At 35.1% G+C, this 14,588-nt stretch overlaps 1 protein-coding gene across 1 annotated transcript; it reads left to right on the top strand.

Annotated features, from left to right (window-relative positions):
• The first annotated feature begins 4,646 nt into the window (after positions 1-4,646).
• On the top strand, positions 4,647-5,519 carry LOC149569895 (protein S40-4-like). Its single transcript, XM_089817814.1, has 2 exons — positions 4,647-4,806; positions 4,933-5,519. Exons 1-2 carry the CDS (start codon positions 4,684-4,686, stop codon positions 5,428-5,430), a joined length of 621 nt encoding a protein of 206 aa, XP_089673940.1. The 5' UTR covers positions 4,647-4,683; the 3' UTR covers positions 5,431-5,519.
• Positions 5,520-14,588: the final 9,069 nt, after the last annotated feature.

The raw sequence follows: 14,588 nt of genomic DNA, 5'->3' as shown, positions 1-14,588 counted from the left end.
ATACAAGTTCATTGGTTAATGAGATACGACCTTTTCCTTTTATGCAACAAGGTTCATTATCTATGATCCAAGTATCATTTTTACTATCATGAAAGAAAAGTGACATCTTATCTCTTTCATCGTCAAATTCATCTTTTACAACAATAGACACTATTTCATCTTCACTATTATTAGAATCTTTAGCCATAAAACAAGTTTTCTTACCTTTGTCTTTGTAGGATATGTGACCTTTGAATTCCTTCTTGCCTTTGTACTTGTGACTTTTCTTCTCTTCATCAACTTCTTTGTTTGGACACCTAGCAACAATATGACCAATTTCTTCACAAGAAAAATAAATTAGAGGAATTTTACCTTTGTACTTTCCTCTACTCTTGGAATATTTCTTTGTAAGTGGGGCTTCAACCATTTCAAGATCACTATCAAAACTTTCTTTAGTTTCTTCCTCACTTCCCGATTGATTGTCTTTTATTTTCTTGCCCCTTTCTTTGAGTGAGAGTTTAGCTTCAAATGTAGATTCAATATTCTTGGAAGTAGGAACATAGTTGTCAAAGTTGTCTAGTTCAAAAGCTATCAATATTCCTACTAGGGCATCCAAGCCTATCTTTTTATTTGGATCACATCGCTTTTCTTAAAGAGTAGACATTCTGATTGCGTAGATGGGAAGCAAAGTTCTCAGTATTTTGCTTACAATAGTTTCTTCTTTGATTTCTCCACCAAATGCTCTAATTGCACTGATACTAGACTTAATTCTTTCCCCATATTTTGCAACGTTTTCATCTTCTCTCATTCTCATTTGATGAAATTGTCCTCTAAGGCTTTTTGCTTTGACCCTTCTTATATTGTCATCTCCTCCATAGATTTCTTTCAGTTTGTTCCACAGATAAAAAGAAATTTTGCAGTCTTTGCCCTCATCAAATTCAGCATAACTGAGAGCAGATGCAATATCAATCATCATGACATTATGGTTCTTTTTCTTAGTAATATCTTCAACTAATAATGTTCTAGTGGGAGTTTTGTATTCTTCATCAAGATATTTGAATCCTAAATCACTAATGGTAGCTAGATGAAGCCTCATAAGTCCTTGTCATGCTACAAAGTTGTCTTTGTTCAGCTTTGGAATCTTTCTTTTGTAAGACATCTTGATCTTTAGCTTAGGTCCTTGAAACCTTCTTTGCAAACACCAAAAGCTTTGATACCAATTGTTGGAAATATAAGAGGAGTAACTAAGAGGGGAGGGGTGAATCAGTTACTACTAAAATAAATCCTAGATCCCTTAGATGTCAAATAAAATTTAGACTGATAAAACTGATTATTGCTGATACTTGGTAAGCATATAGAAATTGTTGTAACTCAGTAAATGTAGAGTGTATTTAACTTTAGCAGATCTGAAGATATTGTTAGTTATTTACTTGCAAGCATGAAAGAAATAACATGAACACATATGACACTAGGATTTAATGCAGAAACCCAATTTGGGAAAAACCACCAAATGTAACTAGTTACTATTTTTCACTCATATGAAGTGAGCCCTATTAGGAGCCAACCCTAGTAAAGGTTACAAAACACAGTGTTAGGTGTGACCCTGTTAGGAGTGGCCTTGGAAGAGGTCTTGAAACAATTCAATGGAATTGCCACCTTGTTAGAGGATTTACAAATGACTGTTAAACCAACTATGTTAAGAGATTTTAGATCACTGCTACAATGATTAGAGAGTAACAATGAAATGACCTCATTCTGATGCAACTAAGTTGCTGATTACAAATCTCTATTCTAGCTTAAACTTGATCCTTCCTAATCAAATAACACTTTTCTACTTCACAAGGATACCTGCTTATCCTTCAAGTTCACTTCCTCTTTTCTTATCTCTTTAATTCATTCAACTTGCATATTTTTAGATCACAAATTAACCTTTTACTTATACCTTCCAGATTGTCAAGTAGGCTCAAATACAAATTAGAATAACCAATATTCATTAACATAGTCAGCTAGAATCAATAAGTAAAATAATTAAGCTTTTCATGCCAAAATAATAAAATCCTTTGGTAGCTGACCCAACTCGATAGAAACTGATTATAAAGTGATTTGTTGTGTTAACCAATAGGAGCTTGGGTAACACTGTGAACTTACAGAATTCCTTTGGTAACTGAGTGAACTCAGTTAATACTAACTTTGTTCAATTTTCCCTTTGTTAACTAAGTGAGCTTGGTTAACACTCTCTTCTTCATAAATTCCTTCGATGCCCGAGTGAGCTCGGTAGATACTGCCTTTTGTACAAAATAGACGTAGGAATGCTTGGTAGACAAGGAAAACTATTTTCACTGACCATGTGAACTCGACATGCATTGACTATCAACTGATATGACATCAAAGACAACACACAATTAATCAATTGTATCCAACACTAAGCGGCAAAATGGGTGGATCATAATCATTGATTCCTACCTTACCCTAGCTCACCTAAGTCTTCTTAAGGAGGGAAAACCATAAATAGTATGTATGTGTAGATGAGAAGAGAATGTTGAATACTAAGTGCAAAGAGAGCATTCATGGTGATTAAGGAGGTTGTGAGAGAGGAATGAAATGTAGAATTAGCTAGAGAGAACAAAGCATAACAATTAAAGCATAGAAGAGATACATGTCTAATTAGGAGGATCAAGTAGACCTCATGAAAGAGAAGATTTGATATCTAGCAGAGAGGTTGTAACCAAAGGATCGAGGTTGGAATATTCTAACAGATGAATAAGTGAAAATCTCTTAACCGAGTAATAGGCTTTTGTAAATCCTTTAACAAGGTGCTTATTTTATTGCAAGTTGAAGTCCTCTAACAAGGCACACTTTTAGCAGGGTGTTGAAATCCTTTAACAGGGTAAGATTTAATAGTCTATGTAAGCCTTTAATAGAGCAGACCTTTCACATGGTAGAACATAGTTTATGATCAAACAATTGTAACCTCCATTGGGTACACTTTACAGCTACAGTAGTGAAGATTTCTGGGTGTCATGCACCCCCCCCTGCCCCTCGCTCTTAGAGTTTACTTTCCCATTGTTAATTCCAATATTCTCTATCAAATTTCAAAGACCTCCTATACTCTTGACTCTTCATTTCTAGCAACTGTATTTGCCCATGATTGTTGGGCTTCCAAATTCCATCATTTTTTAGAAGTTGCAAAGTTGCATTTTCGCAACTTTAAAACATTGACAAGAAAAGTTGTCAAAATGAGAACAATTTAAACTCAGTAGGTGAGATAAGTTACTTCCCACTTGACCAAGACCCTCGTAATGACTCAAAAGACAAAACTAAACCAAAATTAACACCTAATTTGCTCACTTAGTCATTCGGCTAAATTGGCTGATAAACATGCCAAAATAAAAATGCAAACTAAAATTAGGACTTATTGTTCAACAACTAAAGAAAAATAAACATACATGAGTTCAATGTAATCATTGATTCTATTTAAGGTCCTAAGTGACCTAATCCTCTAGTTTGATTTCAGTGGGTGCCCCTACACCACACTGCCTCTCCTATGCTACTTTATAGTAAGGAATTTTGTTGGTAAGTCAACTCTCCATATTTTGTAGCAAATTTTTAGTTTGAGTATATGTTAGAACTATGCTTGAGCCAATGCAAAATTAGAATTCAATAAGGCGCTCTTATAATCAAATTAGTTTTGATATCATTACATTAGTTATGAGCTAAAGGATAACCCTGATAAACTTAATCATTATGGTAGTTAAATATATTGTATAGTTTTAATTATGCTATATAAATAATAATGATAGATAAATGAATATATTATTATATTATTTAATTTATTATAATAGGACAAATATATAGTTTACAAACAAATTAAACCTATACTATGCTTAAAAAATAAACATTATTTTATTTCTACTATGAAAATCACATATTTTATTCTAGAATGTGTAATTATATAACTATTACTTATTAATTAAAAATGTATTGTGTTAATATTTTGTAGATACTTGTATTCAAATTAAATTTCTAATTATTATATATTATAATATATTATGAACATGCATAGATTCTTAAGTCAAATGCTCTTTATTTATATTAAATAAATTCATAAATATAATGTAATCATTCTATATAAAATGAATTATATAATCCAAACAAAGGAAAATTTTATTTAAAATGAAAGAAATTACTATTTATAAAAGAATCAATTACATATTTGATATGTATTTATCCTTGTGCCAAACGTTCCTTGTCACTAGCAACTTCAAATTTCTAACACTCGCAAAATAGTTCAATTCTACGTGGTAATCCCCCTTCCTTTTTAATATTTTAATTAATAAAAAAAGAGACAATTGAAAGAGGAAAAGAAACATTATTGTGGGAATGGGGCCCATAAAAGAGAAGTTTTATAGGGTATTTCGAAATAAAGTAAAATCTTTGGGTAAATCCGAAGGATTGACACGTCCAAGTTAAGAAGTCGATCGCATACTTTTTGCTCCCTCCCTTCGCCTGTCCACGTCACGCGGATAAGATATGCGCGTTTACCGACAGACCCGGTTAAGCTCACTGAAAATCCAGGACAAGACGAACCGTCAGATGCACAGATCGGACGGCTGAAATGTAGACTAGCATAAAAAAGCCATTTAGGCTTGTTCGATGCCGATCGCGGGTGATTAACGCGGTTACACGAATTCATTGCTCCTCTTAATGCCACACAATCTACTCCAGAGAAATTCATACGTGAAGCGTTGCGTTCAAATTTCAATTGAGAAACGTGAAGAAGACGGCATATGCAAATATTTCTACAAAATTTCGAGCACGAGCTTCTTCGTTAGTCCGAGTTCCTTTCTTCTACAATATAAATATAGAGGAACATTTACAGTTATTAATTATTATCTGCTATTAATGTTTCTTTAACACATTTCTTCTTCTGTTCCTGTCGGTTATTTTTTCCAGAGTTGCAGAGCAAACGAAATGGCCGAAAATCAGTATCGAGGAGGCCGCGGGTTCAATTCTCGCTACAGCCGCTCTGAGTTGCTTCTGGGCTTAGCTCAAAGTGCAGGGAAAATCAGAACAGAGGAGACATTGAAGGAGCTCCACGAACAAGATATCTTCTGGGAGGACAATGAAGCTCAACAAAATGTCTTTGAATCCGATTCGTTTCTTAGTATGAATTCGAGAAAATGTAGTTGGAATAATATATCTCCACATGGACGACAGAGATTGGGTGAATCTGCGCCAGTAAATGTTCCCAATTGGCCGAAGACCATTAAATCCTCAGAGTCTCTCTCAGATGAAATGGTTTGGAAGCCTCCTCACGAGTTCATCGCTCATAATAACAATAACAGAGATAAAAGTTTTTCTGTTGTGGAAGGATTTGGGCGAACTCTCAAAGGGAGAGATCTCAGAATGTTGCGCGATGCCGTTTTTCGACAGACTGGTTTTGTCGACTAGTCGAATGAGAATGCAATGTTTAACGAAATGTACAAGTTTTTTGTTTTACTTGTTGTAAGTTGTTGGAAACGGCAAGTTTGTTAAGACAATTTCCGTTTTCGAATTCTGCAGTGTGGTTTGCTCCAAAAAAATATGGATTTCACTTGAGCATTACAATAATACTAAATTGAATCAATGTAAATCTTGTACTATTTAAATTACGCAGCGAAAAACATAGCCTGCTACAACAAATTTAGCAGCAAACGGATAATTTTTATTTTATAGAAAAAAACCATCTTATTATTCATTCAAAACAATTGTGCAACATGTCTGGATTAATTAAAGTTGTTTTATCTAGTACTAAACACCAAATCAGATTTTCAGACTGGACAATAGTAGGCAACATACTCGTATAGCTTTTCGAACAACTGATATTCTTAAACTAGAAAATTACTATCTATAAAAATTTCTTATTAAATATTCAACAGTTATTTATAAAATATTTGACGTTACTATCTATGAAAACTTATTATTAAATATTAAACTCTTATTTATAAAATTTGTTATTACACATTCCAATTGCACGTTGCTAGTTGTCAGATTGACGTCAATAAATAACAGTAACTAAATATCAATCTTAGAATATTTAAATATTTAATCTTTAGAATATTATAGACTTCTTATCTCACACTCTGTGATGGATAACCAAGATAATATAAAACCGAAGAGAAAATAATATTCAATTGAACTTCATTCGCTCAGGAATCAGCATTTATAAAACGACTAACAATGTTCTGTATAGTTTTGAGTGTGAATCTTAGCTGAGATGTGTTTCATATCGGAATTTAATTATTATCTGTTGAGAATAGTGACAAGATTTTCGTAGTAACAACTGAACAGTAACGAATTAAGTAGTAATAATCAAAAGAACGTGATTTTCGTGCGAGGAGTTTCGAAGTAACTTCCGCGCTCGGGACACATTTGAGGTATGGCTCGATTCCCATTTCGAATCGTGAATCGAAGGGAATTTCTAATTGTTGTTTTTTATTTTTTTTCTTGCTCGTACGAGTTAGAATGTCGCAATGCGATTGGATGAGAGTTGGATTGAAAGATATAAAATTAAGAAAGCGCGTAGAAAGGTCGCCTTCTTTTAATGGGGCTATTTTGAAATTGAATATAATTCTTTAATGAGGTCAATTGTGTTTTCTTCTATAATCAGTTTTGTCTGTTAATTTAGTAAATTTTGTTTTGGTCTATACAAGGTATAAATTATGGGATGCTCTTGATTCTTTTAATATTGAGTTAAGGGATAAGAATTTAATTTTAATGTGGTAAAAGTTACATTTATGACATAAAATTATATTTGATGAAAGTGATGTTTTAAAAAATAATGATATTTATAAACATAGAGACTTAAAAATATTGTAGAATGAATACTTTTGATTTGATTTTTGAATTGATGCGGTTACATTTAAGAAGCCAATATCCATGGTAACATTGTGGTTGAGGCTACAAAGGTATTAATGTCTCTAATATCTAACATTATTATTTTTACTTGTATACTGCCTATAAATGTCACCTTATCTCTTCATTTAGTTGACCCCCCCTTTTTTTTGATGAATAGTCCCTTTCCTATAAATTGAATATTAAAGATACATATTCATAAGAAAAAGGTTAGGGGATACAAGATCACCTCGCAAGTTCACACGACACCTAGCCGGACAATTCAACTATATATCAAAAGAAAAAAATATAAGCCCAAAGGTTGAATACAAAGCAACAAAAAAGTGAGAGAATGCAAGAATAGATTGGTAAAATATGTGGACTAAGCCTCACTGATTAAGAATAAAAGAAGGATAAGGTAAGCACACATACTGAGGAGGATGAAGAAAAGGTAAAATAGCTAAAAATTTTAAATTTTAAATTTAATATAAAATAAAGGAACATAAAGAAAAGATGACAAGAACCTAAGTTGAAAAATTATTAACTTATTGGTTTGGTTGGTTTCCATTGTCTATTTTTCAACTTAGGTTCTTGCCATCTTTTCTCTATGTTCCTTTATTTTATTTTATTTTATTTAAAAATAATATTTCTTTTTGACCTTTTCTTCATCCTCCTCGGTATGTGTTCTTACCTTATCCTTCTTTTATTCTTCATGAGCAAGGCTTAGTCTACATATTTTACCAATCTATTCTTGCATTCTCTCAGCCTGATGATGGATCACAAAGTGTGATCTGAAACATTGATGCTAAAAATTATATACACAATCAAATCCAAAAACAAATCATGTTGTTGAATGGATTGTGGAAACTTGATAAAATTCAACAAAAAGAAAACAAGAAAAAAGCCCTCGGGTTGCAAGGTCAGTGCCGACCAAGGGAAGATCTTTGTCATTAGAACTCCATAAATCAGTGAGGTTAGTTGATGACTTAGGGGGAGCCCATCCATTAGTAGTGGCAGTGGAAACATCATCTTTATCTTTCTTAGAAGGAGAGATAGCCAGATGTAGCTATTAGTTTGTGGTGACTGATCAGGGAAGTATTGTACATACTTCATACTTCATACTGTACATGTTTTAACTAATTATAACCATAAAGTGGAAAAAATATTTGTATAAAAGTGCTTAGGGTTAGGGATTTTCATTATGTGTGGTGTGATAATTATTTCTTGCTACAGTATTGAGTTGTAAGAGATTACAGATTGTAATCACTGGATTGTAGTAAATTTGGACTTGATGTTTAGTGGACATAGTCCAAGGATTGGGTGAAGCATGTTAAATCTTGGTGTCTTGTCTTCTCTTTTGTGTGATTCAATATTTTCTCATATTGTTTATTTTTGCATGTAATTGTTATTTCTATTTGTGGTTTGATCCTAACACCAGCTGGGGGAAAGCCCATTTAGGGTCCCTATAAATAGAGGGCTAGCCCACATCAGGGGTAGTAGGACAAGCCATAGGAGACTGGCTTGATCTTGACCTCTGAGGAGGTGAGGCCAAGGGGCGATGACCACTGAAGCCGCTATTAGGAGAGTGGTGTGAAGGATGGGACTTGGGACTATGCGAGCAATGAGCTAAGTTGATACAACCTCTCTGATGACTGTAAGGAGTATGGTCATTGAATAAAATATTTGACGATACTCTAGCAACCATGCAAGGGGCATTACCCCAGTGAGCCAAAATCTCCTATAGATGAGATACCTCCAGTGCCACCTTGTTGGTATGTTTGTACTTGAATCTCCATCATGACATTATTACAAATACATGCTTTAACATCCATAGCAACATTTATATCAAGAAAGTTATGAGAGAATAAAACTACATTGCGCTCTTTCCAAATAGTTAATAAAATGATGCACAAGCACCTTGGGGTAGTTGGCTATCCTACATGATTAAGGGATTTTGGTGGAGTTGAGTGGGCCTATTTGGGTCTTGGGTAATTAATTTTGATGTAATTAATCAGTATTGTAAGCCTTTAAAGGCATTTGGTATTTAATTTCTATTAGAGGCTGACTTGTGGCTCTTCAAGTAGTTAATGTAAGGGATATTTAATTTATAGCTTACGAGGCTGACTTTTCACTTAGTTAGGTATAAGTAGGGGGTATTGTTAAGTCTTTAGTCATTATTCATTCATTCGGAGGAGGAGTAGAGAGTTTGGAGAGTAGCTAAAGGGAAAGTTTTTCTTGAGTTTGTGGATAGAGCAGTGAACGTGAGGCAATTTACAATAGAATTGTGATTATTCATCCATCTTGGAGAAAAGGAGGTGGTAGAGGAGAAAATTTTGAGAAGGGCTAGTAGCTGAGGCTTGGGAAATAAGGAGATTACTTGGTGGGCTTGTGAATACCAATTGGATCTTCCTTGGAGGTTTCTACCAAAGTGTGGATCTGGACTAGCCATGGTTTGGATTGGATCTTGAGGGATCTTGCAGAACTATTACTTGCTTTGTGTTTGGCCATAACTGGGAAGGCCTTATAGCTCGACACATTTCATGTAATTAGTTATTTTATGAATAAAGAGTTGTGATTTAATATCAGATCTTGCATTTTTATTGTGTTTCCATTGTATGGTTATTTGTTGGGGGCTAGGACATCTCCTTTGGGGATTTTCTTACCTTGCACTACATTAAGTGGTATCAGAGTGAAGGTTGTTCCTAAGTGCGTAGACCGAGCATTGAAGTTGAGGAAGTTTGCACCATGACCTTGGGATGATATGTAGATAGATCTATGGTTGCAAAGATGGAAGGTTGACCTTGTTGATTGAAGGTTTGATCTAGTTAGTGATTGTTAAGAGTGTAGATTTGTTTGCAAAGGGTTTATGAAGATCTTGGAAGATGGCTCTGAGAGGATTGGACCCTAAGGTGATTGTGAATATCTGTGATGTGGTGGAGAGGAGGTTTTATGAGGTGTCTTCTTGGTTTAAAGCTATCTTGGCTGATCGAGTTAAGGACGGGGTGAGGAAGGCATTCTATGGATGTTTACGAAGTTGGAGTCTACCAATTTGGAAGAGAGTTGTCTAGCTAGTTAGAAGACTTGTTTGAGAGAGAAGATGGCATCAAAAGGTCAAGGTGGATGAGTATGGTTTTGTTGATAAGTTTGTGAAGCCTAATACAAAACCTATAGAGCAACTGGAGGCTATTGTTGAGGATGTTCCTAATCTTGTTGATGTTGGGATGAAAATTGGTTATCATGATCAATTGGTTGAGTCTAACATGGAGATTGTAGAGCACTCGGTCATGGATGATCTAGTTGCAATTGGTGATGACTTGTATGTTATAGAGCATCTTGTTGTGAGAAATGAGATGTTGGTGTTGTGATTTTGGAATGTGTTGATGGAAATCGACATATTGACATTGATGGGAGTGAGCATGCTGATTGGATGATTGAGATTCTAGTGTTTGACAGAGTGATGCAGATGTGGATGATTTGCATGTTGATTTTCTTGTCCCTATTTCAATGGAAGCCTTTGATGAAGATGAAGACAATTGTGGATTTTTTTCATTGGGAATCAAAGTGTGGGACACACTTTTCCTTTTGCACCTAGGGAGTCTAATGCAAGAGCATCCTGGAGTAGTTGGCAATCTTGCATGATTAAGGGATTTTGGTGGAGTTGAGTGAACCTATTTTGGTCTTGGGTAATTAATTTTTATGTATTTAATAAGTATTGTAAGCCTTTAAAGGCATGTTGGCGCTCAAAATTGTAGCTCAAATTTTGAGCGTTGTTGAGAAAATTGAGCCCTATAAATTCTTTTAAATGTGATTTTACCCAGCTATACTTTTGAGGCCTAAGGTGTTTAATGCTTCTAGCACCTTCCATTCAGTAGGTCTATGTGTTCCATGATGTTAAATTGTTGTTTCGAGCCATTTCGTGAAGTCCTGTTTTGAGCTAGTGTCAAACCTGCATTTTCACCTAAGTGTCAAATAGTGACAGGAGGCTATGTTTGTGATTGAATATCTCACACCCGAAAATGTTTTGAGTCGCCACTTTGGGAGTGTCTAGTGTCCATACTTGAGAACCTATGTTTCAGATTTTGAGTCGTTTTGATTCTGTTTGACTAGGTTTTGAATCCCTCAAAGTTGGTCATTTATTGTTTTCGTGCATTTGCAAATTGTGCAAAATTATGGGAAGCCCTATTTGACATGTTATATTTTTGACCCGATTGACCAAAATGAGCAATTTCCTATCGTGTTGAATTGTAGGCATCAGAGACTTGTTATGTTTCAAGTTTTAGCTTATGACGAATCCGTTTGATCAGTTTTTAGACGTGATTCTAAGTGCAATTTCTATCTTTTTACTGGTGTTAGCATTTGCAAATTTGTCAGAACACCTGTTCATGATGTTATAACTCCAAATCTATGATAGGTGAGATCGAATGGATTATACCACTGTGTTGTACTCTAAAAATACTTCGAGTGTGCTATTTTTTAGGTCTTGATGAATCCATTTGCACACTTTTCCAGGCTAATTCAATTTGCAAAAATCACCTTTTTGACAGTGTTTCCAGTTTGCAAAATCTGAGTAGCCCACTTTGACTACTCTCCATTTGTGCCCTATTATTCATCATGAGCCCAAATTGTAGATTTATAACATCCTCATGACAGAGAACCAATGCCTCAAGTTTCATTTTCTTGAGTGTCTATTTGCCCAATTTTCCAAGTCAAATCCAAACCCAGTTTATTATTTTCTGACATGTTTTCTTGCAGGTAGTTCTGAGAGGTCAACTTTGACAGTGAATATCTTTTGATCTCGAATTTTTCATGAGATTAGATTTGACATGGTGCAAGTATGTGGAAAAGAGATTCAATGTGCCAGTTTTCAGAGCCTGGTTAGTGTTCGTGTCATTTTTTAAGGCCAATCAAAGAGCCTCCTGGCATCAAAATGACAATTTGTAGATCAATGGTGAAATGAGTTTTAAATGATCAATCGATTCTTGAATTCGAGTTTAACCAGTATCAAATTGATCAATAGGTTACTTGGCAATGTCAGTTGGCCTGAAATGATTTTTTTTTAGCTAGACCTTCTTTGGGGCTCGGCTAATTCTGACTGATTCCATCAAACTAATAAAGAATGATATGGTGCACCAAACTGTGTCATAGAAGAAATAAAGAATGTAGCTCATACAATCGTTAATGATCCTATGGCCATGAAATCTAAGAAGAAATCAGTAGGTATAAGAATAAATGAGCCTAAAATTGTAAGAATAGAAGATAAAGAAGCAGAGGAATTTGTGAGCATAGTTGCACAACTAGATGTTTATATTGGTGGTGTGCCAACTTTCTTGGTGCAACTACAACAGGGGAAGACCCATTCCAAGACCAAACCATTATTGATGTTGGAAATTTGCATGAAATTGGCAACATTATGCAAGAAGCAGTGCGAATGATAGAAGAGATAAAAGATGATATTATTAATTCCAGTCAAGAAGACAATGATGCCAAAGATGAAGATGGAAAGGATGGACAAATAGAAATTCAATTAGAGGTTCAGAGATTGGATGTACAAGATCAAGTTACTGATGTACAAGAAGAACTTCATAATGCAGAGTCTACAATTGAGTAGGAAAAAGTTTATCTGTGGGATCAAACCATTTAGTGAGGAGAGTCAAAGGAGAACCGAGGAACACCATCCTTGGTGAATGAAGAATACATAACACCCTACGCATAAAAGTAGAGAAATTTGAAGAAGGTGCCATCATAATAGAGAACCCTGCACTAAACTAATAACACGCCATCAAAGGAGTCAAAGACAACATATAAGAAGAAGAGTAGGCAGCTAGAAAAAGAAGCCCCACTCAAAGCACACAATGACGCCATGATTAAAGAAAGAAGGCTGCGGTTTTCAATAGGGGTCCACGTCAGATAAAAAGGTTTCCCACGACCAACAGGAAGACCCACGCTGTGAGCATATAAAACACATTCAAAGAAGGGTCAGAGTGAAGAGCATATGTTGTGTATGAAAAAAGAAAGGCAAACAATTTAAAAGGAACCAATTTGCTGCTGAAGGAGAAAGGAGAAAGGAGCCTATGAAGGGGTAGAGACATTCAGAAAGACCACATCATTAAAAGAGAGAGGCCACAGTAATGCATAAAAATAACTCACGCCATTTATAAAGCTCACAAGAGAAGACTTAGCCACATGCAAAGGATACACTAGGTTTTTAAAAGAGTCAAATACGCAACCCATGTGTGAAGGAGAGCAGACACCATGGCCATAGCCCATGGACAGGATGGAAGTAATGTTCAATAGGGTGCTTGTAATCCCTTAGTCCCACATTGGGGACGTGAGGGTTTTCTTTGTAGTTTAAATACAAATCTTTACATAACCCTTAATGTCTTAAGGCAAATGGCTTTTGTAAGCCACAAGCTCGCGTGGGCCCTCACAGTTGACCTAGTGATGTCAGCGTGACATTAGACATAGATTTAAATGAAGATGTAAGAAGGATGATGTGGTGACGAAGGCATGAGATGATGCCATGTGGAAGATCGTGTGGTGGGGGCATACCTACAAAACAAAGATGCACACTAGATAGGTAATGCGGGTAAGTGGGCTACTGCCATGTGGTAGCCGATCTCGCTTAGAGATGATGTGGCAATCCATAGCAAGATTAGAGGCAAGGCATAGATCATGACATGTGTCACGATCTGACGGTCTTCACATGCCCGCAATACAAAGTTGCAAGAAAGTTTTAAAATGCGGGCTTGCGAGATGTTGCCACCATTGGGCCTAGGCCTATGATGATGTGTCATCTGATGAATAGAGGCAGACCAATTGGAGATTGACACATGGCACTTGGTCAAAGTTTCTTTGACCCCAAATTTCAAGGGTGATAAAAAATAATAAAGTTTTTTAAATAAAATGATTTTTTTAATCATTTTCTGGGTGACATGCAAATTTTTAAATTTGAAAGGGAGTTTAATCTAAGTTCTGACTTTAGATTAAATTAAATTTTTGAAAATTTCTTTCAAAGGTTATAAGTCACAGAACCCTAGCAGAGGGGTGTTTTTCGAAATGGCTTTTTGGAGGTTCCTGGTAAGAAAAATATGCGATGTTATATATCGCTAAAATCAAGAGAATCTAAACTTTTTGATTCTAAGCTCAGTTTTTGCATAGAACACCACTTGTTCAAGCTACAGGAGGTTTTCTATCAGCTTTCCAATTTGCAACTATATTCAGGCCAAAAAGTTCAAAACTGATTTTTGATAAGAAGATATTTTCAAATCAATTGCAGAAATGATGAAACCAAATCAGATCAAAATGGGAGAAGGAAGAAAGAGGTTATTCAGTTGTAGAAGATTGAATTCCAAGTGAACACATGTCAGGTACATATCAGATCTGAGAATGCCTTCATCCTATATCATTCTTCCTCTCTTTCATTTGAGGTTGTTGGCAGTTTTCTTTGGGTAATACCAGCAGGGTTCCAATGTTTTACTGTGAAACCATTTTTCTTCAGCATATTCTCTCTTGTATGAACAACATTAGAAAGGATAATATAGATAGTTTAGATCTGTTAGGTTTTTTTTGTGTTTTCATTTCATGCATATGAATGTATAATTTCAAGGAAATTAATACAAAGAATAGCAGATGGTTGAGTTTCATCTTGAATCTTGTCTCCTTTATCAGTGATCTTCAATGTTTTATAATCTTTGACATAGAGCTTAGGTTGTAGCTGTAGTCCCTTAAGGTTGTAT

Source organism: Cupressus sempervirens, chromosome 3 (assembly GCF_028749045.1).
Source record: "Cupressus sempervirens isolate cs-2001-9-10 chromosome 3, ASM2874904v1, whole genome shotgun sequence".
NCBI classification, from domain to species: domain Eukaryota; kingdom Viridiplantae; phylum Streptophyta; class Pinopsida; order Cupressales; family Cupressaceae; genus Cupressus; species Cupressus sempervirens.
The sequence above is the reverse complement of the archived record's forward strand: the minus strand, read 5'-3'. Positions and strand labels throughout refer to the sequence as shown.

Excerpts from the sequence above, each read along its gene's own strand:
- LOC149569895 (XM_089817814.1), top strand. The coding sequence starts at position 4,684 with ATGCCACACAATCTACTCCAGAGAAATTCATACGTGAAGCGTTGCGTT. Across the intron at positions 4,807-4,932 it reads TTTCGAGCACGAGCTTCTTC|AGTTGCAGAGCAAACGAAAT; the intron begins GTTAGTCCGAGT and ends TATTTTTTCCAG.